Raw genomic sequence first — 26032 nt, 5'->3', positions numbered from 1 at the left:
GCCCGGGCAGCAGCGGTGGCAGCAGCGCGCAGACGAAGCGAAAAAACCGAGTGACTCTACACTGTACAAATGTCAGCCGTCTGTTAGGATCCACGGGGCGGACAATAATTACACTGTGAAACATTCAAAAGGGGCAACGGTTGGAGGAGATCTGGCCCAGTGACAGATGCCCCGTCCTTGTTTTCCACCCCGTGGGGAAAAGTTCATCAGTTCAAAGTCTTGCCCAGACATCTGAAAGGTCACTGGAGCAGCAGCGAGCCAAGACAGCCCGGGCTAATGTCAGGCGGCAGACGATGAGACATGCTACTCCTCTCCATCATCAAATTCCAGTTTTTCTTCACTGAGGGGAAAGTTTCCAGTCTTCAGCAATGAGAATTGCCAGAGTTTCCTCCTTCTTCTCTTTGCAGAGGAGCCTTCAAAGACCGTTCAGCTGCGGAGCCTCGTCTCAGATTGAACCCGCTCGTCCCGTGCCAGCAAAGCCAAATGAAACAGAGGGGCGCTCTTGATTTGGATGAAGGACCAGATCAGCAACGTAAACGTTTTTTTTTTTTTTTTTTTCACCTTTGAGCGCGCTCTGGTTTGACCCTGTAGAGTGTCCTCCAGTCCTGTGGGGTAAACTGTGGTTTGAGCAGTTTATGCTGATGGGGGTCCGTCGCTCGGTGTTGTTTATGATGCTTCTCCTTGCTGGATGTCGACTGGGTGTGTGCATATTAATATATATTTGTATGTACATGTGTTTATGTCTACGTGTGTGTGTGTGTGTGTGTATGTACATTCAGTACCCTGTAGCGTTGGCAGGTGTGTGTAGGTGCAGGGTGGGGAGGCGTGCTCCCGACCCGGGGGCGGTGAAGCTGTAAGTTGCGTACGCCACAGCAGAGCCTACCATCAGTCCTGTCATATAGGAGACGGTCATGGTGTTTCCTGCAGGATCACAGAGAGAGGAAACACTGAGCGTGAAAAAGAGGCGATAAAAACACAGAATTATAATACAAGAAAAAGAAAATGTTTACTTTAAGTTACCTCCTCAATCTCCGGCTGAAATAAATGTCAAATTAATCAACTCATGTCGCCAGAATAAAATGTTGCCATGTTACATTTCTGCAAACCAACAGATATATAGCAATGTCAAATCAATTCATATCAACATTTAGGCTTATGGCCGAAGTGGTGGAGCCATCTGCCATCCTGTCTGCCATATTTTTCACTCAGTTGATACTACATCATGAAACATGAACATTTCAAAATATCCTTGGTTTGCAGAAATGTAAAATGCCAGCGTCTCTTCCTGATGGCTGTTCTGAACTAAGCAGCTTGGCTGATGATAACACTTTATATGTGCCACAAGGTAGCTCATGGGCATATTCCCTTTCTGCTAATTGTAATATATCATAGGCGCAATAGCAGGTCCACACTGAATCCTATTTTTAAAGGTGCACTGTAAAAAATGAGCTGAAGGTTGACTGAAGTGAGGACTGCCAGTCAGCCCTGGGCAGCGTTGCACACTGTACCTTTTTGTTAAAGAAGCGATAAATAAAGAGTTTCACTGTCCCATAAAACAAAATGATTGAACCTGCAAGGAGCCGATAAGGTTATGAATACCAGCGCTGCAATGATTATTTTGCCACGTGTGGAGATTTCTGGTTTTCAAGTCTCGGTTTCATGAACCTGTTTGGAACAAAAACGTCCTGAGAGTCAAAACACCGCCGGTTGGCATCCGAAGTCATTTCGGCTCCAAAGGCTAAAGAGACCCTCGCTCGGAAGGCAGAAAAGCAAATGACAGCGCAGCATTATGATTGCATTATTATGCATGGAGATATCATAGATTTATCATCTCCTCACTGTATATTTCTGTTGGATCTCTGCTCTAATTAGCCAGCCCTCTTGTCTATATTGTGAAAATGTGATTTTAATGGGCATGTGAGCAGCAAGCCACTGTAGATCAAGGGGAAGGCAGAGATGAGAGGGGTGTGTGTGTATGTGTGTGTGTGTGTGTGTGTGTGTGTGTGTGGATCAGAGATTTGTGTAAGAGATCAAGTTCTAGAAATGCTGCTGCAGTTCCTACAGATCACCGGTGCAGGCCGATAAAGGATATAGATTACTTTAATTCCCTTTTAGCGAAAAGCTATTACATCACCATTAAAAACAAGAATGTCTTAACACACACTTAATTACCATTTAGATAAATGATCTTTAGCAGTCCTGGAAAAAGTACTGGAAACTGCTACTCAAGATGAACGAAGTAATGCTGATATTTTACTTAGGGCAGACAGACTACTTCCTATTTGGAAAGAAAACGTTACACAAAAAAGCTTACAGTTACATGAGTAAATGCAATTAGTTATTCTGACCCCTGCACTTAAACATGTTAGAAATTGTTGGTACAAGTGTACACACACACACACACACACACACACTTTCTCTCTCTCTCTCTTACCTGCCAGCTCCCTCTGTTCAGGTGGCACCTTGCCAGCAGCCTGGATCATGGGCACGGAGCCAAAGTATCCGTTGGTGACACCCATGAGGAGCGAGAAGAGGCAGGGCCAGGCGGGGTGGGCCAGGGTGGGGGCGTCGGCCGGGTACACACACATGACGAACAAGGGGATGAAGATGACCCTGAGGCAGGAGAAGAAGAGCAGGCGGCCTCCGGACCAGTCGTACGGCAGCGCCGCCAGGATCTGAGGACGGGTGGCAATAAAGTGATATTTTATTGATCCTGACGTAGACACTCTCTTCTGGCTTTTCGCCGCCTCCACAGGGACGTGAGAGGTCAGGGTCAGGTACAGAAAACATCTCTGGAAATGAGCTTAAGGTTTAACTGAAAGAGACTTGGCAGAACTGAAAGTCCCCTAAAGAAAAAGCCAAGCGGGGCAAGGGGGCGTTTTCTGGTTGAAGGATCAACACGGCCCTGAAAATTTTGTGAAACGAGCATATTGTCTTTAAATCAAAATGCGCGCTCTGACTGGCATGATTTGCACGGGAGTACATGCCATGCAGCACCGACGGGGAGCCTGAGGTCGTCCCGGGCCCTTGACCCAGGGCCCAGGACGACAGCTGGGGCCTTTGAAGAGCTCGTCCAGGACACATCCATCACTTCCATGTTTGATGATGATTTCTGATCCACCACTGGCTTCTTGTTTATTCTGTCCTCCTGCTCACATTTCTAAAGGTCTCCCAACACCCTGAAGTCATTCTCTAAACATTAGCTAGAAACTGACAGCGAGCCCCGCCTCAGAGAACCTGCTGAATTACTCAAGAAGCTCGAGAAAAAATGCTTTTTTTCCCCCTCCCCTCCATTCTATTCTTGCTCTGCTTTATCATGACTTTTTTTGTTACCTTCTAGCTACCGTAATTTCCTTTTCCTCGCTCAGTATAATTTCTCCCCTCCCTCCTTATCTAGTTTCCCCTCGATTTCAACTAAATGCTAAATTTGCCGCGAGGACACAGCCAAAGCTTACAATCAAAATCAATCTGACTCAACCGGTATTTCTCTCCTCAAAGTCAAAATGATGACTCAAGGACAGCAGATAAGGTTTAATTCCTGAGTAGTGAGATAAAGCCTAGCTGTAATTATCTAAAAATAAACCAAACCTTGGTCCATTCTTACTCTCAGGTTAAACAATGGGATGTCTCCCTTTAAACCACTGGACAAGGTCAAGTGTTGTGTTCATGTAAATGAAATGCGCTCTCCTCTCTTTCCTGCCTCTGTTGTGCAAAGACACTTCACGTGCAATTAAATCTCAGTGTCTGCTGTACAAGACCCTGTCTCAAATGCCTTTTCAATAATAATAATAACTGAATACTAATAAATACTGGTGACTTATAATGTAGCTAATAAACATGTAACTCAAACTGAGGAGATTCATTCCAAAATGATCAAAAAACACCTCCTCTGGCACAGTGATGATGGATATTACAAAATTAATACAGACTAAGTATTAAAAAAATACACTTTTCATCTTTGTGCATCCTTTATTTTTGAGATACTGCAGGATAGATGTCAGGTAAAGGGGTTTTTGTTTTTGTGTGTGTGTGTGTGCTTTAGAAGAATTTAATTCCAAAATGATCTTGAAGAATTTGCACCTAATTTTAAAAAATTATTGCTGGCATGAAAGCAAAGCATATTATAGATTCTTATTAAACCTATGCATCATCTTATGACATACGCTACAACCAAATGCACTGATCCCAGCCATAAATCTGGGCCTATAAAGCTTTCCAAAAATGTGCACATGGCGTTCAGGAATTAAGCGTTTCATGTATTTGGGAAATGAGGTCATCGGTTTCGTCACCTTGCCCACAAAGTCGGACATGTTGAAGGTGGCCATGATGAGGATGGGCAGCCATTCGCCCAGCATGGGGTTTCGGATCTCGGACTCCAGCCCGGGGAACAGACACAGGGTGATGCTGTAGGTCACGGCTATGGACACCATGTAGGCCCAGATCACGCGGGCCACCACGTAACGATGCAAGATCATGTCTGGGCAGGGGGGGAAGGAAGTTAGAAAGGACAGGGTCAGATGAAACAGGGAGAGAGATATGTGGAAGAAAAGAACAAAAAACTCCGACTAAGAACATGTTCTTCTTTGTAAGAATGACCACGGAAAGCATTTACATTTCAAATCCATCTCGCAAATTCAGACGGAAGAGAGAGAGAGTACCTCGGACACCAGGCCAGCTCCTCTTTATCTTGGCTTTTGGTGCGTCAAAGCGCACGTACGTCCCCCCTGCAAAGTCCTCAATGGCGTCCTCCGTAGGGGACGCTGCTCCTGTCCCACCATTCCCCTGAATGAAGAAAACACAGAGAGAGATGGGGGTGTTTTGGTGTTGTTTAATGAAGCATTTCATTAAACAACACCAGTGCTAAAATAAATTTTCAACGTGGTAAACATTAACAACTCCCACAGCTACCCACCTACACGCTCAGACACACTCACTTACTCTCACACATCCAGCATAAAACACTCGACTGAGGGACGGAAAGCAAACATCCTTTAAGGTCAGACGCATTTCTCACCACATTAAACCCTCAATGTCCAATTCTGTCTTTTGTAAAATGACCTCTTGGTATTTTCCCCGCCACCTTTTGACAAATTCAATGTCATGACACTAAGAGCGATGGTTAAGATATTGCAAATGTTTTGGGAAATGCAGCCGCCAGCTGCTCGAGCACACAGGGGAAATGATTTGACAGCATGTGACTATAAGCTGGATTGATTGTTTTGGAAAAGTTTTGCATTGCGGTAATGGAAGATTTCGAAGACGCTGCAGCTGCAGGTGAAATGTTGCCTGACATTTTCCCCGTTTGGGAAAGTGCCAATTTGCCCTGACGGAGGCTCCGGTCCGCATGACTATTTTGGAGCGGCTCGCAAACAAGTCGGCTTCTGTGCCGCCTGGATGCTGTAACATTAAGAATATAGCAAATAGGCCTCCTGTTTGTGAAGCTTCATCATCAACTGTACACTGCAAAAACTCAAAATCTTACCAAGATTATTTGTCTTATTTCAAGTCAAAAATGTCTTATTACTAGTTAAAATATCTCATTACACTTAAAATAAGACATGATCAGCTCAGAAGTAAATTGTTTTTAGACAATTGTCTCTTGTTTCAAGTGAAAATTTGCTTGAAACAAGTGAAAATTTGCTTGTTTCATTGGCAAAATTTGTTTCTTGTTTCTAGCTCATTTTCACTTGTTTCAAATGAATTTTCACTTTTTCCACTGGCAAATTTTGCCAATGAAACAAGCAAATTTTCTAAATTATCAAAATTGTCTAAAAACAAGTTACTTCTGAGGTGATCATGTCTTATTTTAAGTGTAATGAGATATTTTGACTAGGAATAAGACATCTTTGACTTGAAATAAGACAAATAATCTTGGTAAGATTTTGCGTTTTTGCAGTGTATTACATCAAGCCGGCATCTGACTAACTGGTGTGACTTGTCTGAGTAGATTGAGAGATTTGAAACCTGTCTATGAAATTTGATTAATTAAAAAGACTTGTAGGCCATGTTCATACTGAGACGCTACCATAATTACCATAATACACGCACCACTTACATGTTGCATTTAATCTACTGCATGTTTAGTGTAAGTAAGTAAATAAAGTTTATTTATATAGCAGGAATCACAAAACGCTTTACAATAGTAAGGATAGGTTCAAATTAAATTTAATTTAATTTTAAAAAAATGCAGGGTACAAGCTGCTCCAGGCTGAATGAGTGTGAGTAGTGAAGCTCTCTGCATACAGCCACCGTGCAGAGGAGGAGGAAGAGGAAGAAGACGAACAACAACAAGGTGATGACGATGATGATAAGGACGAGGAAGATCCGACTGCGAGCAATACAAGAGGAAAACACTAGAGGTAGTTGTCACACAATAAATGCAGATATTCTCCCGCAGTAACTTTCACACAGCCTCCCTGCGACCAACTTTTTCCTTTTTCTTGTCATTTTCTTTTTCTTTTTCGTTAGTAATGGCTTCCTGGCTGCATGACATCAGTTTTTTTTTTACGGCGGGGGCTATTAGCGAGGATGGCTGTGAGCTGCTGCAGGTTGACGTAACCTTGTTAGAGACTGCCAATAAGCCCAAGGTCCTGCACTCACGTAAACACACACACACACACACACACACACACACACACACACACACACGCCAATATGCCTCTACACACATTCTTCCTCTCAGAGAGACACTTATACACAGGCACATCCACACACACAGGTGCATGCAAGCTCACACACACACACACACACACACACGCACACACACACAGAGAGATCCATTAGCTGATTAGAAGTACTTGTGGTCCAGGAGGCACCACTCTCCTTGATTATCCCATAATGTACAACGCTGCCTCGGTTTCCCCCGGCAACCAGAACAAAGAACTGCATGAATCAGCCCCCAGACGCCGAAAAAGACACACACTTCCCTCTTATGATGTGCACAAGAAGATCCACCCCCGCACACACACACACACACACACATACACACACACACATACATGAATATAAATATATATATATATATATATACACACTAAAACACAGAGGGATCTTCTGTCACAGTCCACTTGTGTGTAACCTTGTACAAGCACAAACACACACACACACACACACACACACACACACACACACACATGAAAAGCTGATATCCTGAGGTGCTGTGTCCTCTTTTGAAGGCGGCCCTCTGTGGGCTCTGTACATTTCAACAAACACACTGTAATGAGGAATATTAGCCCCATATCTCCCAGCTACAAAGGATGGCTTCAAGAACGAGTACAAAATGTATTTATCTCTCTCTCTCTCTCTCTCTCTCTCTCTCTCTCTCTCTCTCTCCCGAGCTTCGTCGCTCACCATCCATCTTCTCTAACATTGTCTAACTTGCTCTCTCTCTCTCTCTCTCCCTCTCATTGTCGTGACTGCTTGCTCTCTCTTTCCCCTGAATCACCCTCTTTCCTCCCTCGCTCTCTCTCTTTCCTCTTGCTTATTCTCCTGTTTTTATGGTTTCTCTCTCCGTCTCGCCTCTCTTTCCTCTCGACATTTTTCTCTCTCTCGTTGTTCTTGTTTGTTCGCCGCCTCAGCTGCTCTTTTTCTCCTCTCTCTCTTTCTCTCTCAGACTCATCTTGTTCAAGAACCCCCCCTCCAACACACACACACACACACACACACACATACACACATACACACACACAGTCCCCCTGTTTCTGCTTCTGAATGGCAGCCAAAAGCCAAAGCATCACCACCACCTGGAGCTTAAATAAATGATTCTAAGTGTCTGTGTTTGAGTGGTGCTAAATCACACAGTCCTCAGTGCCTATGTGCATGCACACTGAGATAGAAACACACACACACACACACACATACGGAAAGACACACACACAGCCGCTTCCAAGCCGCGCGGAAATCAGCAAGCAAATACCCTCGCATGACACGGCAAATTTCGAGGCCTGACTTCGCCTCCTCCTCTCTGTTCAGAAAACAGTTTGTTGCTGCAATATTCATGAAGGGATTGATGAATCAAACATGGACGAGAAAAGTTTAATGAGAGGATCTGGATCGTTGCGGGGTGGAGGAGTGAACGTTCACACTCTGCTAACTCAGGACGGGACACGAAGCTCGCGTCGCATGCAGCGCAGTCTACAGGCGGTGGACAAAATAACGGAAACACAAGATGAGAGAGGATTTGAACTTTGAAGTAAGTGCATCACAATGGTGACCAGAGACTGTTTGAAGCTGAATGTCAATCAACTGGCTGCTTCAGGAGAAGCCACCAGTTTTATATCTGATGATTATGACACTATATACCAGGGCCGAAACCACCATTTCAGCATTGAGGGGGACAGATATGCCTGAACATTGAATTGCTAATATATTTTTTGGAGTGCCTGAACATTGGGGAGGGGGGGGGGGGGGGGGGGGGGGGGGGGGGGGGGGGGGGGGGGGGGGGGGGGACTTGTACCTCTCAATGTATATGGGCGTTACGGCCAGTATATACACAGTTCAGGATTTATATGATGGAAACTTCAGGGGGACTGAAAATGTGGCTTTTTCCCTTATTTGCTATTCAGAAATTATTACTCTGTAATTGTTTCTATTATTCTGACCACTGACATTACAGGCCAAATCTAAACTCCTTAACCGATCTTTGCAGATTTTGGTGCCACTTTACAATAATCCTACCCTTGTAAAGGGATTATGAATGGTTTATGATTAGGTTATTAATTCATGCATTGATGCAGGCTCACTATTTGGCAAGATCCTGTTCCTGCTGCACTGCATCTGTTCTGGTAAATCTCAGATCTTGCCAGTTGCTTTGCATTCTTTATCTTGTCCTTTTATCTGTAAGTCATCCTCTGTATCCGAATCAGTGTATAAAACTGTGCTGTAACTTGTTTATTAATGACTTTAAAGAGTTACAACCTCATTACAAGCCATTCATAAACCCTTGATGAGGGTAGTATTATTGTAAAATGGTACAGGTGATTTGTTTGTAAGTAGTAATTCCTTCTAGTTTATTGTTTGGTGTTTGCGTCCATGTGTAGGGATGTATTCGGTTATGGTTAACAGAAATTACAGCTCATTCAGCAGCACTATTAAAGTGTAACTGTGTTTCCTCTCCTGATCTGTTTGATTGACTGACATGATTATTTTTGGTCAGCTAATATTAACTGATGATCTTGACAGATGGTAGTCGATTTCACCTCTGCTACATTCACTGTACGTGCCAGAAATCCGAAACACCGACTCTCTTCCTCTGTTCAACTCCAGACTCAAAACACACCTGTTCAAGAGAGCCTATTCTCTTTAACTGGAACTACTTTGTTCCATTTCTCCATTTCTTTCCTTTTTACCGTGTATAGCTTTTACCTGTTGTTTTATTGTACCTGTTTTATCATTGTAAAGTGTCCTTGAGTGTCGAGAAAGGCGCTTATAAATAAAATGTATTATTATTATTATTATTATTACATGAAGCAGGTGTGAAAAGGAGATTAATACAGTGATCTGCTGAAAAACAAATATAACAGTAATTTGTAACTGGGAAATAAAATTCACAGCAATTCACCAATTAGCCAGCTGACTCCCTGCAGGCCTCATGCTTGTGAACTCTGATCTTTTTCCCTTCACATAAAAGTACCAAACTCTTTTTAAAGGGACAACATTGCCTTGTGCAGGCAAGGATATAGTGCTCATTTGACCAAAGTTCAATTTCAACTGGGCCCGTCCCCCTTGCAGGTTAATTTGCATTGCAAGTAAGACACAGTGAAGAGACCTTTTTCATAGCAGCCATGTTGGCATGAAACAGCAGGTGAGCACAGGTGTTGTGTTCGACAGAGCCGCTGGTGAACAACACCACGACGCGGCTCTTACATCTGAATGGAACAGAGCCTTAATTAATGTCATTAGTAACACCGGTGCTCTCCTGCTATTTCATGTCAAAAGCACTGTTGAGAAAAAGGTCAGCACTCGAGTTTGTTGTGTGCCAGAATCAGAAGTCTGACTCCCTTTAGGAGGGAGGATGTACTTTGTTGTCTGGTTTAGTTGTTGGATTTAAAACTTATTCCTTGTTGGCAGCTCAATCTAACTGAGCCTTCTCCTTTCTACTGCAAGGCTAGATTATTAAAACTGATAACTGAGGTGCCTTATATATCCGTTTCCTTTGCTTCTTTTTCCCTGGGTTAACTCTGATTGTGACTCCCCTCATCTAAAACTAAAACATATTAAGTGATATCGAACATAATGACTTCTGCTTGAAACCCTTTATAGGGCAAGTGACTATTTTTGGTAATTTCAGAAATTTTACATATCAGGCCCATCCCCTGTCTCAGTTAGTTCAATAATCATTTGGTCTTCACCCAGCCAATCAGCAAACATCGCTCTACATCCCAGGTCACATGATTGTGGCATTTGACCAATCTCAATGGCTTTGATTTTCTATTACAAAATGAAAATTTTAGAAAAATTTTATAGAAGTAATAAAGTCCAGTCATGTTCTCTAATAACAGTCTAGGGTTGTTTTTTTGAATTTCAAAGTATTTCAATGAGTGCCCTATAAAGGGTTAACTGTGGACGTTGTGTTGATGGGCGACAGTTTGGACGTGAAGAAGCCTTTTGGTCACACACACACACTGTATAGTCAATAAACACACAAAAACTTACAAATCTTACTTCCTCTGAGGTGACGTCGTGGTGCACCCGGTACCCGGTGCCGCTGTCCCGGGGGTCGTGACCTTTGGCCTGGCCTCGGCCCTGGGCGTGGCCGGTGTAGTAGCGGACGAAGCGCGAGCGCCGGACCACCAGGTGCAGCAGGAAGCACAGCATCTCCATGCTGATGGACACCAGGAAGAAGATGAGCGTGTTCTTCCTCTCGTCGGTGATGAGCAGCTTGGTGAAGATGCGGGACAGGGAGATGATGACGCCCGCCGTGCCTGGCGGGGTGGAGAGAAGGGAAAGAGAGAGCGAGAGAGAAAGAAACAAGGGGACGAAATTGAGGATGGAGGTAGAAAACAGAGGAGCAAGGCAGGCGGGAAGAGGAGAGAAAACGATAGAGAAGGAAGGGAAATAAAAATAAAGGTTGATGGAGGAGGAAAAGGCGAGAGAGTGACAGTGAAACGGCGGCATCGGGGAATAAGGGAAGGAAAAGAGAGAGAGAAACAGTGAAGAGAGTGGCTGAGCGCTTAGAGACGGCTATACAAACACTCAGAGACACAGGGTCAATTTCCCAGCTTATGAGCATGTGTGTGTGTGTGTGATGTGTGTGTGTGTGAGCGTACTCACTCTCTCCGGTCATCACCCCCTGAGTGTACCTCTTGGGCAGCATCCCCATGTAACCATAGAAACTGGACTGCTGCACTGGGGACGGATGAGGAAGCGGTTATCGGTGCAAACACAGGACTAAGCGAGTCAACACTCACAGAAACACAATTTATTTACAGGTGGAGCTTCTTGAACCTCCCGCAGGCCTCATGAGAGACACGGATAATGAAGACCCGGCGCTGTAACACTACAGAGAAACCCAAACAGCGAGCGGCGGCTTTGTTCCGCCGTCACGGGGAACAGCGAGGGAGAGCTGGCTCGGCGTGCGAGACAGGCGGCGGCTGAGCGGCGGCAGCAGGGACGGATGGAAGCTTCCAGGCTGTTTGTTGATGATGCAAAACGCAGGAAAGCCGACCAACATGTTGTGGGACTCTCGAGGAAAAGTGGTGCTCATTCTTTTTTTCTTTTTTTTTTTTTTCATAGTTCTGGCTCCTGTTCCAGTTTTTGAGTGTAGCACTGCATGCCTTTACATTTACTCCTGTTATACTTTGTATCTATATGTTAGTAATATAGAGCTCAATAGAGGCATACACATACAGATCTTAATTCCTATGCATACATCTATAGCCATCTATAGGTACATACAGTATCTTAATCTATATCTGTCGCTAGATTTTTTTAATGTGCATCTGTATTTTTGTTTATACAGTGGTGGAAAAAAGTTTTCGGACACCCTTAAATTTTCTTCAGGCGTTTTTCCTGCGTTTTTGTGTCTGAAAAACTTTCAAATGTGCTGGCTTTATATAGACACCAAGCTTGGCAACAAAAATTGTGTCTTTTAATAAAAAGAACGACCTTCATCACTGGTACCAAAATGACCCAATACTCAAAATTTCTCATGTATTTTTATGGAACCAATCAATTTTAAGTTTTTAATGGCTTTTTTAGGATTTGTTTACTATTTTGACTGTGACTGTACTAAAAGAAATTGCACTTGAAGACCTAAGAGTGATTTGTTAATGCAATATTTTCACAAAAGCATGGGGTGTCTGAAAACTTTTTTCCACCACTGTATATTTGCTTATTACTTAAATATGTATATATGTCTATATCAAGATCTATAACTATACACTGCATCTATATGAGAGGAGCTTTATTTATACAACACATTCCTTTAAAAAGATTAATCAGTGGCTTAAAATTAATAACAAAAAAAAAAAAAAAAAAAAAAGAGAAACATAAATATTAGAACCATAAAAGCCATATTAATAACAGGTATGTTTTTAATTAAATATACAGGTTTTTTTTGCAGTCTATGTATCTGTATCTGTAGCATATCTGGATTTAGATAGTTAGACAGATGTTTTTGTTTGTTTTTTTCTTAAAGCAAGTGTAAATGTCTGCCAGTGGGATGAGATAATCCCACTTGTTTCCGGTGCTTCTCAACTCCTTTCTAGAATTTTTAAAAGTCATTTTGCATTTCCTTTCATCTTCTTGCTCCTCGTGGGCTGATCTGCCTCATTCTGCCTTGTTCCGACATGTTTATACTCGCTCTGTGAAATTTCCGGAAACAAGTGAAACTCCATCTCCATCGGAAAAAAAAAAAGTGGAATCAGCTCATCCCACTGGCAGATGTTATATTGTTCATGACTAATGACTTGATGTTAATGACTCAACATGGAGGCTTTTTTTTTTTTTTTTGCTGTGTTGACAGACATTAAGGTTATGATTACCTGTGCATCCAAAGGCCACCACCCCCACTGAGATGAGGTTGATGATGTAAGCCTGCCTGGTGGTGAACTTCTCCAGCCACACGTCAAACACGCTGACAAAGACCAGCGGCCCCAGCGCCAAGACGTAACCTGCGGAGAGACAGACCCGCCGTTTGAAGCCGTGAACACGCGGCGTGTGCTTGACACGGCCGAGCTGAGAGCGGTATTGCTTTCAGCTCCAGTCCACCACCTCGGCCCCATCCCGAGTCTACAAACTCCAGAGAGAAGCTCTCAGAAGGCAGACAACACACTTCAAACGCCGTTTCCTCAAGGATACGAGCTATTTTAAGCTGCACGGCGTACTGTAGTGAAGCAGTAGTGCTCCTCCATGTACTGTACGTTTGCGGTGCGGAGATATTCAAACACCTCCTAGGGGGGGCATACATTTTTTACGAGTCTTCTTCTTTTCACGGCTGAAAACTGATTTTTGGGTTACTGGGTAGGCTGAGCTGCAACATCTCGCCTGCAACACTTTTTAATGTTTGCCTGCAAAGCCTACACTACCTCATTGTAATTAGGAAGATTTTAGGAAGGCTTTGGCAACTACACTTGAGTAATTTGGGGGCACATTTCAATCAAAACTGATGTAACGTCCTCTGTGTATGCTCATTTCATGCTTAAATATGAGCTGTTTAGCTATTTTATTTACACTGAGATGTTTTGCAAGCTCCTTAAAATAAAAGGAAAATGATGAAAAGTAATAAAAAAAATTAAAAAAAACAGAAAAACACTAGCATTCTTGGAATAATAGCCCCTTGTGCGTTCATAAATCTGGCAAAGATGGGTTTGTTTGAAGCATTATATGACTAAAAATTATTGCAAAGTGTATTTTTTTTTTCTCTTTACACCGTCTTTCCATTTTGCTCTGCGTTGCCTCCTCCAATAAGCCCCGAGGCTCCCAGGGGGCACTTAGGAAAACGAAGAGTAGTATAAATTACCATTATGAGGAGTTTTATTTGGCACGGCTACACATCCATTTGTTCATATGACAGACAAATTGTGCAAAATGTCTTTAGGTTTGCGATTTCTCTGCCAAATGCCTGTCTGTCTGTCTGTCTGTCTGTCTGGGAGAGTGCGACGGTTTCTGATTGACTCACCCACAGTGATTCTGGTGTGCAGGCTGAGTCTCTCCACCAAGACGTTGTTGAGGATGACGGCCACCAGAGCCACCAGGATGTACGTCAGACTCATGTCAAACACTATGGACGTGCCTGAAACACACACACACACACACACACACACACATACACACCCACAGTGGAATTTGTAGTCTCTAGGTATGCATTTCTGTGAGTGAATGTGCTTTTTAATATGTGTGTGTGTGCGTATGCCTGCTTACATGGTGTGTTTTCCCCTGCAGTCTTACAAATTATGTGAACTGTGAAATTCATGCACCCTCTGCATGTGCAAGTGGATGTGGGTGTAAGAGTGTGTCCGCGCGCGCACAGGTATGTACGCGCTCATGCATATTTATACCTTCAAACTTGTGGTGCAGGTAGTCTACATCGGTGATGAAACTGTTGTAGGGCAGCAGGAAGCCCACTCCAGCCAATAGCATCGCAAAGTAGATGCCATGGTAACGGTCGTCAGGGATCGGCTCCTCAAAGGCTGAGCAGGGAGGAAGGAAATGAGGGAGTCAAGGGTTAAGGAATTAAAAGGGTGAGAGTGTAAAACCACACAATCACAAATAATGGAGGGGGAGAATGGCCCAAAACAATTGAAGCGGGCCTGCATTACGCCTGATCGAGATGCATGAGGCTGTAGGAGCAGCAGTAATGACTGGAGTGATGGAGGAGCTATCACCCAGTACAGCCTCACACCTACTGTATTGGTGAACTATCGATCAGCTGCATTAACGGCCAAGGACGATGTGCAGAAAGAGTCACTGTGTTCACACTACAGCTTTCGCTCGGTAACTGATCTTACTGTCGGGGGTTAAAAGTGTGACCTGCAGCTTCTCCTTGTAACCGCTCATAAATCCCATGATCCTCGTGAAAAACCTGATTTTACAGAGCAAAGGAGGGGTAAAGTGCACTGTGTTTGGGAGAGTCATTGCGCCGTTGAGCGCTGCATGTCGTGCTGCTGTGTACAGAGGCATAAAAACATGGAACAGCCTGACCTCGGACATTACACATTTACCAAGCAAACCTGTTTTAAAAAAGAGATAAAAAAAAAAAAAAAAAAAAACTAATGGCTCAGAAAGCCATCTCCAAACAGGACACATTCAGCTCCATAATATCTGACTGCATGATCATTACACTGCAAAAATGCAAAATCTTACCAAGATTATTTGTCTTATTTCAAGTCAAAATGTCTTATTTCTAGTCAAAATATCTCATTACACTTAAAATAAGACATGATCACCTCAGAAGTAACTTGTTTTTAGACAATTGTCTCTTGTTTCAAGTGAAAATTTGCTTGTTTCATTGGCAAAATTTGCCAGTGGAAAAAGTGAAAATTCACTTGAAATAAGTGAAAATTAGCTAGAAACAAGAAACAAATTTTGCCAATGAAACAAGCAAATTTTCACTTGAAACAAGAGACAATTGTCTAAAAACAAGTGACTTCTGAGGTGATCATGTCTTATTTTAAGTGTAATGAGATATTTTGACTAGTAATAAGACATTTTTGACTTGAAATAAGACAAATAATCTTGGTAAGATTTTGAGTTTTTGCAGTGTATCGAGGAACTTTTTTTGGTCTTTTTTTTCCTGTTTTTAATGATACTAGACTTTTTTTTTTTAGTATGTACTGATTATTTCATGATAGAGTAATGGTAATGACTAATGGGAATCCAGAATAAACAAATAAACAAATAAATAAATATCAGTTATAATCAAGGCTGCTAACTTGCACCAAACTCTTTTACATAATAATCTGCAGCATTTTCTTAAACAATAAATAAATATCCATTTTTTCTAGTCACTATCCCAGTGTTAACTAACACAACGGTGATTCAAATAATATCCACTTTATGAAAGCTTTTACAGTGTTGTTTTAAACTCTGTGTGGCAGCTCTCAAAATCATTATGCTACACGAGGTGTGAAGGTGAACAAATGGAAGAAGAACTGGGTCAATGAGCGGCAATGGCAGCCGTGATTGAAGAGGCAAAGCAAAGAGCGCCACCTACAGAAACTAAAATTTAATCATGTGAAAATCCAAGGAGAACAAAGTACTGGGCAAACTGAAAGAAAAGGAAAGGAAAGGACAGGAAAGGAAAGGAAAGGAAAGGAAAGGAAAGGAAAGGAAAGGAAAGAAAACGAAGATTTTTAATGTGAATGAGAAAACCCTAGAAAAATAAAGGTTAATAAAGTGATTTATTTATTTCCTGGATGTACCTGCCCTGTCTGCATCTGCTGCAGTTTGTGATCTCCTTCCTTTCCCAGAATGCCTTTTGACAGCCTCCAGAGGCCAACTATGAATATGGTGCTTTCAGTGAGCATATAAAAAGCTTAAGAGTGTGATCATTCAGCTGCTGTCAGTCTGTTTGATTGTAGCTGCGCCCCCTGACTCAAAACACAACCCTGCCTTGTCCCTGCAATGCATTCTGCTCTGTTGAGACTATTGTCAGTGGAGAAACTGTAATCTGTGCTCTTTCTGGGATGGATTTCTTCCTGCATGACTGTTGAACGATGGTGCAAAATGACGAGTCTAGAAAGAAGCTTTTGATTCTGAGGGGCTGACACTGAAATCTGATGCTGCCTGATAATCTTAAGATGTGATCAATTTTCTGCTATCACATTCCATTGCAGCTGCACGGGCAATATTTTGACTTGACTGCATGTGCTGTGTGTTGTGCAAGTTTTTTATGGAAATAAAAATGAAAAAAAAAAAAAAAAAAAAAAAAAAACTAAACCAAAAACTTTGTCCTCAGCAGCCTGGAAAACCACAGCGGTGGTTTCTCCAGCCTGTAGTGTCGGTGCAGGACTGTAATGACATGCTGGGATGAATGTTGTCTCTCCCGTCTGCCTTTTTGACGTGCAGGCTTTTTTTAGGAAAACAGGCAGAATCTGTCTCTGCGGAGATCATGTATTCCTTCTATTGTTTTGCCTGCACACTGAGGTACAGAGATTGACGGCTACGGGGAGACACAGAGGGAAAGGCAGAGTGCGAGAGGAGAGGCGGAGGAGGAGGAGGAGGACAGGGAGAAAACAGATGGAGAGCAGAGGGAGCACAGAGCGTTTTGTGCCCTTCTCTTTTGTGTCCTTGGTCACCGCTGATTTGATCGGCTTGGCCTTTGTGCGACCCGAGTAACCAGGCAACACAGTTAACATGATTACCACCTGTGTTTCACACACACCTCCCCGATTTTCTGCTCACTCTTACCTGTCTATGCAGCCAAAAATGTCCTGTACAAGTCATTTCCTCCGTTGTGTTCAGTGTTACAATCAATGTTTTCTTAAAATGTGCAAAAATTCCCCATGGAATGAGATAATCCCACTTTCCAGCGCGAATGTTTCCAATGCCAATGCTTGTTTCCAGAATTTTCTTGAATCAAATGTCAGTTCATTGATATGTGTGGGCTGATCTGCTTTATTCTGCCTCATTTCAACATATTTACAACAAAATCCTGAAAGAAGTGAAACTGCACTGGAGACAACTGGGATTATCTCATCCCACTGAATGAGAAAAGCCTAGCACAATAAAGGTTAAGAAATGGATTTAATAAATTCATTTATTTATTTACTGACTGTACTTGCTGTATCTTTTGCAGTATAACACTATCTATCTATTTATCTATCTATCCATCTATTGATCGATTTTTAAAAATTCTAGAAATCAGCCAATAAGCACTGGAAACAAGTTGGATTATCTCATCCCACTGGCAGATATTTACACTTGCTTTAAGGAAACCAAGATTTTGGACTGAGTATGCCACTGAATGATTGGCTGAGATGGAGATATTTTTGCATTCTATCTATCTATCTATCTATCTATCTATCTATCTTTCTTTCTCACTCACCTGGCTCGGAGAGAGCCAGCACTCCTCGGTCTGGGGCGTCTTTGCTGATCTCCTCCTCCTCCAGCTGGTACGAGTCGAAGCTGTAGCTCTGCACCACACCGCTCTCTCTCACCTCCCTCCACCCCTCTCTGCCTCCATCCCTCCATCCAGCTCTCCCTGCATCCCTCCACACCTCCCTCTCCTCGGGCGTCTGGGCCGGCGTGGGCCTCCGGCGTTCAGCTCCAACCGAACCCATCGCTGCTCAAGGGCTGAAAATCTACAAACACACGCACGCACACACACACACCCACACACACACACGCACACACTTAACACACCCCACGCTCCTCTTGAGTCTATGAGCTCACACTCTGGAGCATGCCTGCTACACCCAGTTCCCCTGGACACGCCCCGATCAGAGGCAGGACGCCTTCAGATGATGGAGGATCTGGAGGGAGAACAACAACAGAGGGAGCACCGGAGTTAACACTAGAAAAGAAAAGGCAGAGCCTGGAAAAACAACCAATCTGTTGCTGCCGTGCTGACAGCACGCTTGACAAGAGTCAAGGTTACAAACCTTGCATAGAGGTAGTCTGGTGAGTGAGTGTGTGAGTGAGAGACAATGCATTTGTATGCGTTTCTGTGAGTAGATGTGTGTGAGGCATACTGAATGAGAAACAGAGTGACAAAGGATGCATGGCAGAGTGACACAGGACGTGAGACAGACAAGCTCACTGAGCAGCCAGTGCAATATGTCGCTATAGGATGATGATGGAGAGCAAAATGACAATGCTGAGGAGAAGAGAAGAGAAGAGAAGAGAAGAGAAGAGAAGAGAAGAGAAGAGAAGAAAGGAGGACAGGAAAAAATAAAACAAAAGAGAAGAGAAGAGAAGAGAAGAGAAGAGAAGAGAAGAGAAGAGAAGAGAAGAGAAGAGAAGAGCAGAGAAGAAAAGAAAAGAGAAGAGAAGAAAGGAGGACAGGAAAAAAGAAAACAAAAGAGGAGAGAAGAGAAGAGAAGAGCAGAGAAGAGAAGAGAAGAAAGGAGGACAGGAGAAAATAGAAAAGAGAAGAGAAGAGAAGAAAAGAGAAGAAAAGAGAAGAGGACAGGAGAAAAAAGAAAACAAAAGAGGAGTGAAGAGCAGAGAAGAAAAGAGAAGAGAAGAAGAAAGGAGGACAGGAGAAAAAAGAAAACAAAAGAGGAGAGAAGAGAAGAGCAGAGAAGAAAAGAGAAGAGAAGAAAGGAGGACAGGAGAAAAAAGAAAAGAGGAAAGAAGGGATGAGGAGAGAATAGGAGAGGAGGAGAAGAGGAGAAGAGACAATGAAGACAATGCATTATCCAGTATAATACCATAGAGCTGTGTTGTTGTGGTATTGGTAGTACTCTTTGTAATAATAATAATTATTAATTATAATGAAAGTTAGAAAAAGGATAGAATAGAATAGAATAGAATAGATGATGGATGGCCTCCTGCTGCATATCAAACCTCTTAGTCAGCTATTGAATTCAGGGAAACTGGAAGTGAAAGCCATTTTAAAAGGTGATGCTGGCAGCTGCAGAGGCTTGTGTTTGTCTGGTTACAGGCAGCTCTCACTGAACATGCTTATCTATCAGTGACGTTTGAAAACACGATGGAAAATGACAGTTTCACCTCGCCATAATGCCATAATGCCATAATTCCATAATCCTCCTAAATATCAAATTATAATAAACCTCCCCCGGTGAGCTGCTACACTTGTCATTGGCCAGCAGCTCTGCCATTACAGCTGCTCCCCTGTGCTGAAACAAGGTGTTTCAATGACCTGCTTTCATCCCCAACAGTCACCAGGGGAAGTGTTGTTGTCACACACTGTGTGGACTGGAACATGCAAACACACTTGTGCACACACACCACACACACACACAGGCTCACCTATACCTCTATGCGGCCACACAAACACTTGTGGCAGCTGTAATCCTGTTCAAACAGTGCCATAATTCAGCTCAGTCAACAGTCTTAATGTCACATCCTTAGCAGCAGCCTGTGTCATATTACTTCCCGTCACACAATTACTCACAGAATTAGGGCCAAACATTCAGGTTTAAGGGTGTGATCTCCTTTCAAAGCCTATCTGGAAATGAATAAAGCTGGCAGCATCAAATGATGTAAGGAGGTTACAACTGTGTGTAATTTGGGCTCATCCTGGGGCCTTCATCATATGCAAAGACTCATGCAGCAACATGATTCAATCGGGACCAGCCTGGATTAAGACGCAGCTCCAACGAGAAGTTATTGAATAAAAGATGGTAGTTGTTTTTTTTTTTTTTTTTTCAATCTAGCAATGGTCTCGACGCACTGGCTCAGACAGGCACAATTGTTTTGTAGTCAACAGCTGGATGAGTTTCCTTTTTCAGACGTAGGGCGGCGCTCACAGCCTCCTCCGTTTAAATTAAAAAAAGAGCTTGACCGTAATTGAGTCTAACATCACACTGTTATTTCTATTCTTCAGCTATAACATCATTAAAGGCTTGTTTTTTTTGTTTTTTCCAATAAGGAGCCAAAGCAAAATCACAGAATCACTTATGTCCTCAGTGCCCGTTTGCCTGGGAAACGCGGAGTAAAAGCTGTAATCACATCAGCAATAAATTCACTGCAATTAGCCTCACGTGCTTTGTGCGCGTTTCAAAGCTGCGTCTCCAACACACTCATGTTTAATTGGGTAAAAATAATAATAATACAATAAAAAAAAATAAAATACGAAACGCACGACTGGAGCTGTAAAGGCTACATCCCCTGCTTCCTAATTAGACATCCCACTTCTATGTTTCCCTTTTCTGTCATAAAAAATTATCCCAGTGAAGTGCAAGTGCAAGAAAGAGAGGTTTTTACATCATTGGAGGGTTTTGTAATTCTGTCTCCCGTGCGCCGTGATCATTGTGCTTTCTCTCTTTTACTGCAAAGAAGGAAAAAAAACACACACACACAATAAACAACAGGTTATTAATGGCCCCTTTACCTCTGTGTCTCCCTCTGTCTCTCTCTTTCTCTCTGTGGATTTCAGCGTCTGCTCTCCTCGGCTTCTACAGCGGCAGCGGGGTCCCTGGTCTGATGCCGCTCATCCTCCGGTGGTCTCTGCCGGACCTGGTGCCTCCTCAGCCCGTCTCCATGCAAGAGGGGGGAGTCCCGGTGCCGTCCTGCGCTCCTTACGCACCATCCATCAGCGCCACCGGAGAGAAAAGGGAAGCATGGATGGATGGGGGGAGGAGGATGAGGAGAGAGAGGGGGGAGAGGGGAGGAGAGGAGGAGAGGGGGGCGGTGTTGCCTCTGGCTGTTCATCCATCGCAATCAGCCTTTTCTCTTCCTCCCCCTGACGGGAAAAGAGCTACAGTAATCAGAGATGGAGCGCAGGGTGAGCCCGGTTAAACCTAGTTCTCCCCACTTCTTTTTTTTTTTTTTTCTCATATTCAGATTACAACCCGCCGTTTTAGCCATGCATAAATCATTAGACTCTAAATTATTAGCGCACATCATAGTAAGGAGTATCAAAGTGGAGGCAACTGAGAGGGAAAATGCATAAATGATTTTTTCCCCTTGAAATATTCATTAATATTTGTGTTTATCGCCGGTTTGTCTCACACTTTGAGGTTGCCGTTTACCACCACATCACTGATAATAGGTGATTAATTGCAGAAAAATATATATATATATATTCAAATGCCACAGCCGTGGGGGGAAGTAGGAATATTGTAGTGATGCCATATGAGATCAAAAGCTGCATGAGTATGATTAGATAACTATAAACGGAGCACCTAGCACTGCTGAGTGCCACAGACACTTTGGAAGAGAGTACTGTGTTTTTTCACCAAGGAACACACACACACACACACACCTGCAAGGAGACCCTTCTCCTCAACAGTTTATTCGCTGAACAACAGACAGGAACTCTCTCTCTCTCTCTCTCACACACACACACACAGTTATAACTCACTTGATGACATGTAAATAGATTGATGTTACCAAAGCATGTAAAGGGGTAACCATAGATAAAGCCAACAAAATGTAGGGGAATAATATTTATATATATTTATACTTACAATTTGTTTGATTAAAAATGCTCTCTTAAACTCTATTGCCAGCCTTGTAGTAGACCTTGGTCTGTTTTCATTCTTATACAGTACAAGGCCAAGAACAACAAGGCTTTACCCTGCACCCTCAAGCAGGGCCTGCGTTCTATGTGTGTGTGTGTGTGTGTGTGTGTGTGTGTGTGTGCAACCTGATCTCACAGAAATCCGTGAAATGAGCACAACCTCTTAACAACGCATTGCGTGCTCCTGGCACATAACCTGTTATAATTATGTGTGGCCACCACAGAAACAGCGTCCACTGAAAGTCAATTAGGATCCGTGTCGTATGGCCACCACGCAAACGCTGTCCACTGAAAGTCAATTTCATGTGGGTGGTAGTTCATAGATCCCGGAAGTGCAAATTTAATCAAAATAAAATAATAAAATAAAAAATAAAAAATCGCCAGTTTTCTGGACTAGGCCTACCATATTGACCCGCATAAAAGACGACCCTGATTTTAAGATGACCCCTCTTTTTCAAGACCATTTTTGGAAAATAGGCTACTTTTTATATGGACAAAATCTTGTTTGAATAAAAAAGCCACCGGCTTGCATCAGGCGGGTCGGCCGCGGCACCGGCTGGTACCGCGCCCACCCGGTCAGGTCTGCGGGATCTGACAGGTGAGCGGTCAGTGCCGCGGTCGGCCCGCCTGGTGCCATGGCCGGTAGGAGTAGTATCTAACATGGAAGGGCGCAAGCCAGTAATTTCGCCTAGGGCGGCACATAGGCAGAACCGCCACTGTATAGTTTATAATGTCATCATTTTCGTATTTTTTCTAGTCCACAAAAATCACATTTTAAGCCATTTTGAAATCAATGAACGAAATTTTATTTTAATCTGAAAAACACCGGCGTTACCAAGGCAACGCGCTTCATGCTACCTGGTGACTCCCGGCTTCTCGGCTTCAAAGACGTCACGCCGTGGGTGGTGGTTCATAGATCCCGGAAGTGCAAATTTAATCGGTATTCTGAAAAAAAGGTCTGATTATTAGCCATAACGTTGTAACCACCCAAGGCAGACTCACCACGAGCTATGAGGATGTGTAACGATGGCATGTGTCCACAAGTCCCCTATAATATCAACTTTATTTTAAGAAAACACGTTTTATTTGCGATATCATATCACGGAGAAGCACTACATTACCCATAATCCTAGTGTTTATCAGCGACGTGTCTGAATTGACAGCTTTCATCAATAAAGTCAATAAAATCTAATAAAGTGCATGAAAGTTGATAATGTGCTGATATGTTACGCCATTGAACACAACCCTTTCAGTCAGCGAAACAGAGCGGGTGGACAAACCGTGGAAACACGTCAAAAATAGCACTAAAGATTTATATAGCCTTGTCTATATATATATTTTTTTTTCATAACACATCTTTATTCGTGGTATAAACATAGGCTACATGTTACGGTTATGCTTTTGCTGTTGAAAAACTACCGTATGTATGGTTTTTAAACCTAAATTCACAATGTTTATCCTAACCCGGAAGAGGGGTACCAGAACTACAATTCGTGCAGAGTTGCAACACACAGAGCTGTCCGGCGCCATAGCTTTTGTAGTTCTAACATGTTATGTCTATTATATGAAGTGGTGATCACTAATTTTGCAATCTTAATCAAAGTTTTTGGGTGTGGGAAGAACGCCTGAATGGTCAGATTTAATTTTTTTTTTTCTTAAGATAGTGAAATCATGTTTTTTCCATGTTTTGACACTAGTCGGTGGCGCCCCCTATTGGTTTGCCATCGGACATGATAGTAGAGGTCAAGAGCTTTCCAAAAATGTTGACCCCATGTCTCTACCATATTTTGTTGCTGCACTGTAAGCCTTTAAAAGTGTCTCAGGTGCAAGGTTCAAAGGGCACTTGTGGGGAGCAGGAACTGCCCACTGGTCTCACACTGAGATATGTTACTCCATAGGTCAAGACCTTTCAAACGATGTCTTCATTGTTGTTCTGTGACAAAGTTTGATTTTCATCGTGCTCCAAGCCAAGGCTGTCTCAGGTGTACATCTGCAGACCTCTTTTAGGACCAAGCTTGATAAAATCAGTCAAACTTCTTTAAGGGGGTATTTAATGGCCAAATTTATTTAGAATATTGATGTTAGTCATATACACAGTCATACTTTTCAATTTGGACCATTTCAAAGCTTTTTTTCCCCATAAAATACTCAATGTTTCATATTTTAGATTTTCCCATTAACTTAATATGGCCACCTGAGACACTTTTAAAGGCTTACAGTGCAGCAACAAAATATGGTAGAGACATGGGGTCAACATTTTTGGAAAGCTCTTGACCTCTACTATCATGTCCGATGGCAAACCAATAGGGGGCGCCACCGACTAGTGTCAAAACATGGAAAAAACATGATTTCACTATCTTAAGAAAAAAAAAAATTAAATCTGACCATTCAGGCGTTCTTCCCACACCCAAAAACTTTGATTAAGATTGCAAAATTAGTGATCACCACTTCATATAATAGACATAACATGTTAGAACTACAAAAGCTATGGCGCCGGACAGCTCTGTGTGTTGCAACTCTGCACGAATTGTAGTTCTGGTACCCCTCTTCCGGGTTAGGATAAACATTGTGAATTTAGGTTTAAAAACCATACATACGGTAGTTTTTCAACAGCAAAAGCATAACCGTAACATGTAGCCTATGTTTATACCACGAATAAAGATATGTTATGAAAAAAAAAATATATATAGACTATATAAATCTTTAGTGCTATTTTTGACGTGTTTCCACGGTTTGTCCACCCGCTCTGTTTCGCTGACTGAAAGGGTTGTGTTCAATGGCGTAACATATCAGCACATTATCAACTTTCATGCACTTTATTAGATTTTATTGACTTTATTGATGAAAGCTGTCAATTCAGACACGTCGCTGATAAACACTAGGATTATGGGTAATGTAGTGCTTCTCCGTGATATGATATCGCAAATAAAACGTGTTTTCTTAAAATAAAGTTGATATTATAGGGGACTTGTGGACACATGCCATCGTTACACATCCTCATAGCTCGTGGTGAGTCTGCCTTGGGTGGTTACAACGTTATGGCTAATAATCAGACCTTTTTTTCAGAATACCGATTAAATTTGCACTTCCGGGATCTATGAACCACCACCCACGGCGTGACGTCTTTGAAGCCGAGAAGCCGGGAGTCACCAGGTAGCATGAAGCGCGTTGCCTTGGTAACGCCGGTGTTTTTCAGATTAAAATAAAATTTCGTTCATTGATTTCAAAATGGCTTAAAATGTGATTTTTGTGGACTAGAAAAATACGAAAATGATGACATTATAAACTATACAGTGGCGGTTCTGCCTATGTGCCGCCCTAGGCGAAATTACTGGCTTGCGCCCTTCCATGTTAGATACTACTCCTACCGGCCATGGCACCAGGCGGGCCGACCGCGGCACTGACCGCTCACCTGTCAGATCCCGCAGACCTGACCGGGTGGGCGCGGTACCAGCCGGTGCCGCGGCCGACCCGCCTGATGCAAGCCGGTGGCTTTTTTATTCAAACAAGATTTTGTCCATATAAAAAGTAGCCTATTTTCCAAAAATGGTCTTGAAAAAGAGGGGTCATCTTAAAATCAGGGTCGTCTTTTATGCGGGTCAATATGGTAGGCCTAGTCTAGAAAACCGGCGATTTTTTATTTTTTATTTTATTATTTTATTTTGATTAAATTTGCACTTCCGGGATCTATGAACTACCACCCACATGAAATTGACTTTCAGTGGACAGCGTTTGCGTGGTGGCCATACGACACGGATCCTAATTGACTTTCAGTGGACGCTGTTTCTGTGGTGGCCACACATAATTATAACAGGTTATGTGCCAGGAGCACGCAATGCGTTGTTAAGAGGTTGTGCTCATTTCACGGATTTCTGTGAGATCAGGTTGGTGTGTGTGTGTGTTGCAGGTACCTGTCGGGCTGGAGCTGGGAGGCCATCAGAG

The 26032-nt window shown here is 42.9% G+C and overlaps 1 protein-coding gene across 3 annotated transcripts; it reads right to left on the bottom strand.

The window, feature by feature from the left end:
- Positions 1 to 514: 514 nt before the first annotated feature.
- Positions 515 to 26032, bottom strand: slc29a4a (solute carrier family 29 member 4a). 3 transcript variants are annotated; one of them, XM_030059108.1, is made up of 12 exons: positions 26002 to 26032; positions 20960 to 21310; positions 17987 to 18413; positions 14499 to 14630; positions 14120 to 14233; positions 12984 to 13112; positions 11272 to 11346; positions 10654 to 10922; positions 4659 to 4782; positions 4290 to 4477; positions 2435 to 2675; positions 515 to 921 (listed from the first exon to the last, which is right to left on the bottom strand). In XM_030059108.1, the coding sequence occupies exons 3-12, from the start codon at positions 18219 to 18221 to the stop codon at positions 776 to 778; spliced, it is 1653 nt and encodes a 550-aa protein (XP_029914968.1). In that variant the 5' UTR covers positions 18222 to 18413; positions 20960 to 21310; positions 26002 to 26032; the 3' UTR covers positions 515 to 775. The 3 variants fall into 3 exon arrangements, with proteins under 3 accessions (XP_029914968.1, XP_029914970.1, XP_029914969.1); XM_030059110.1 differs by having other exon boundaries at positions 10663 to 10922; XM_030059109.1 differs by having other exon boundaries at positions 17987 to 18242.

The sequence above is a fragment of the Myripristis murdjan genome, chromosome 8, assembly GCF_902150065.1.
Source record: "Myripristis murdjan chromosome 8, fMyrMur1.1, whole genome shotgun sequence".
Lineage (NCBI taxonomy): Eukaryota > Metazoa > Chordata > Actinopteri > Holocentriformes > Holocentridae > Myripristis > Myripristis murdjan.
The sequence above is the reverse complement of the archived record's forward strand: the minus strand, read 5'-3'. Positions and strand labels throughout refer to the sequence as shown.

What these genes read in the sequence shown, in the direction of transcription:
- slc29a4a (XM_030059108.1), bottom strand. Translation starts at nt 18,221, where the DNA reads ATGGGTTCGGTTGGAGCTGAACGCCGGAGGCCCACGCCGGCCCAGACG. An exon ending in CCTGCACCACAAGTTTGAAG is followed by an intron (nt 14,234 to 14,498) that starts GTATAAATATGC and finishes TGTGTGTTTCAG; the next exon opens with GCACGTCCATAGTGTTTGAC. An exon ending in GCACACCAGAATCACTGTGG is followed by an intron (nt 13,113 to 14,119) that starts GTGAGTCAATCA and finishes GTCTCTCCGCAG; the next exon opens with GTTACGTCTTGGCGCTGGGG.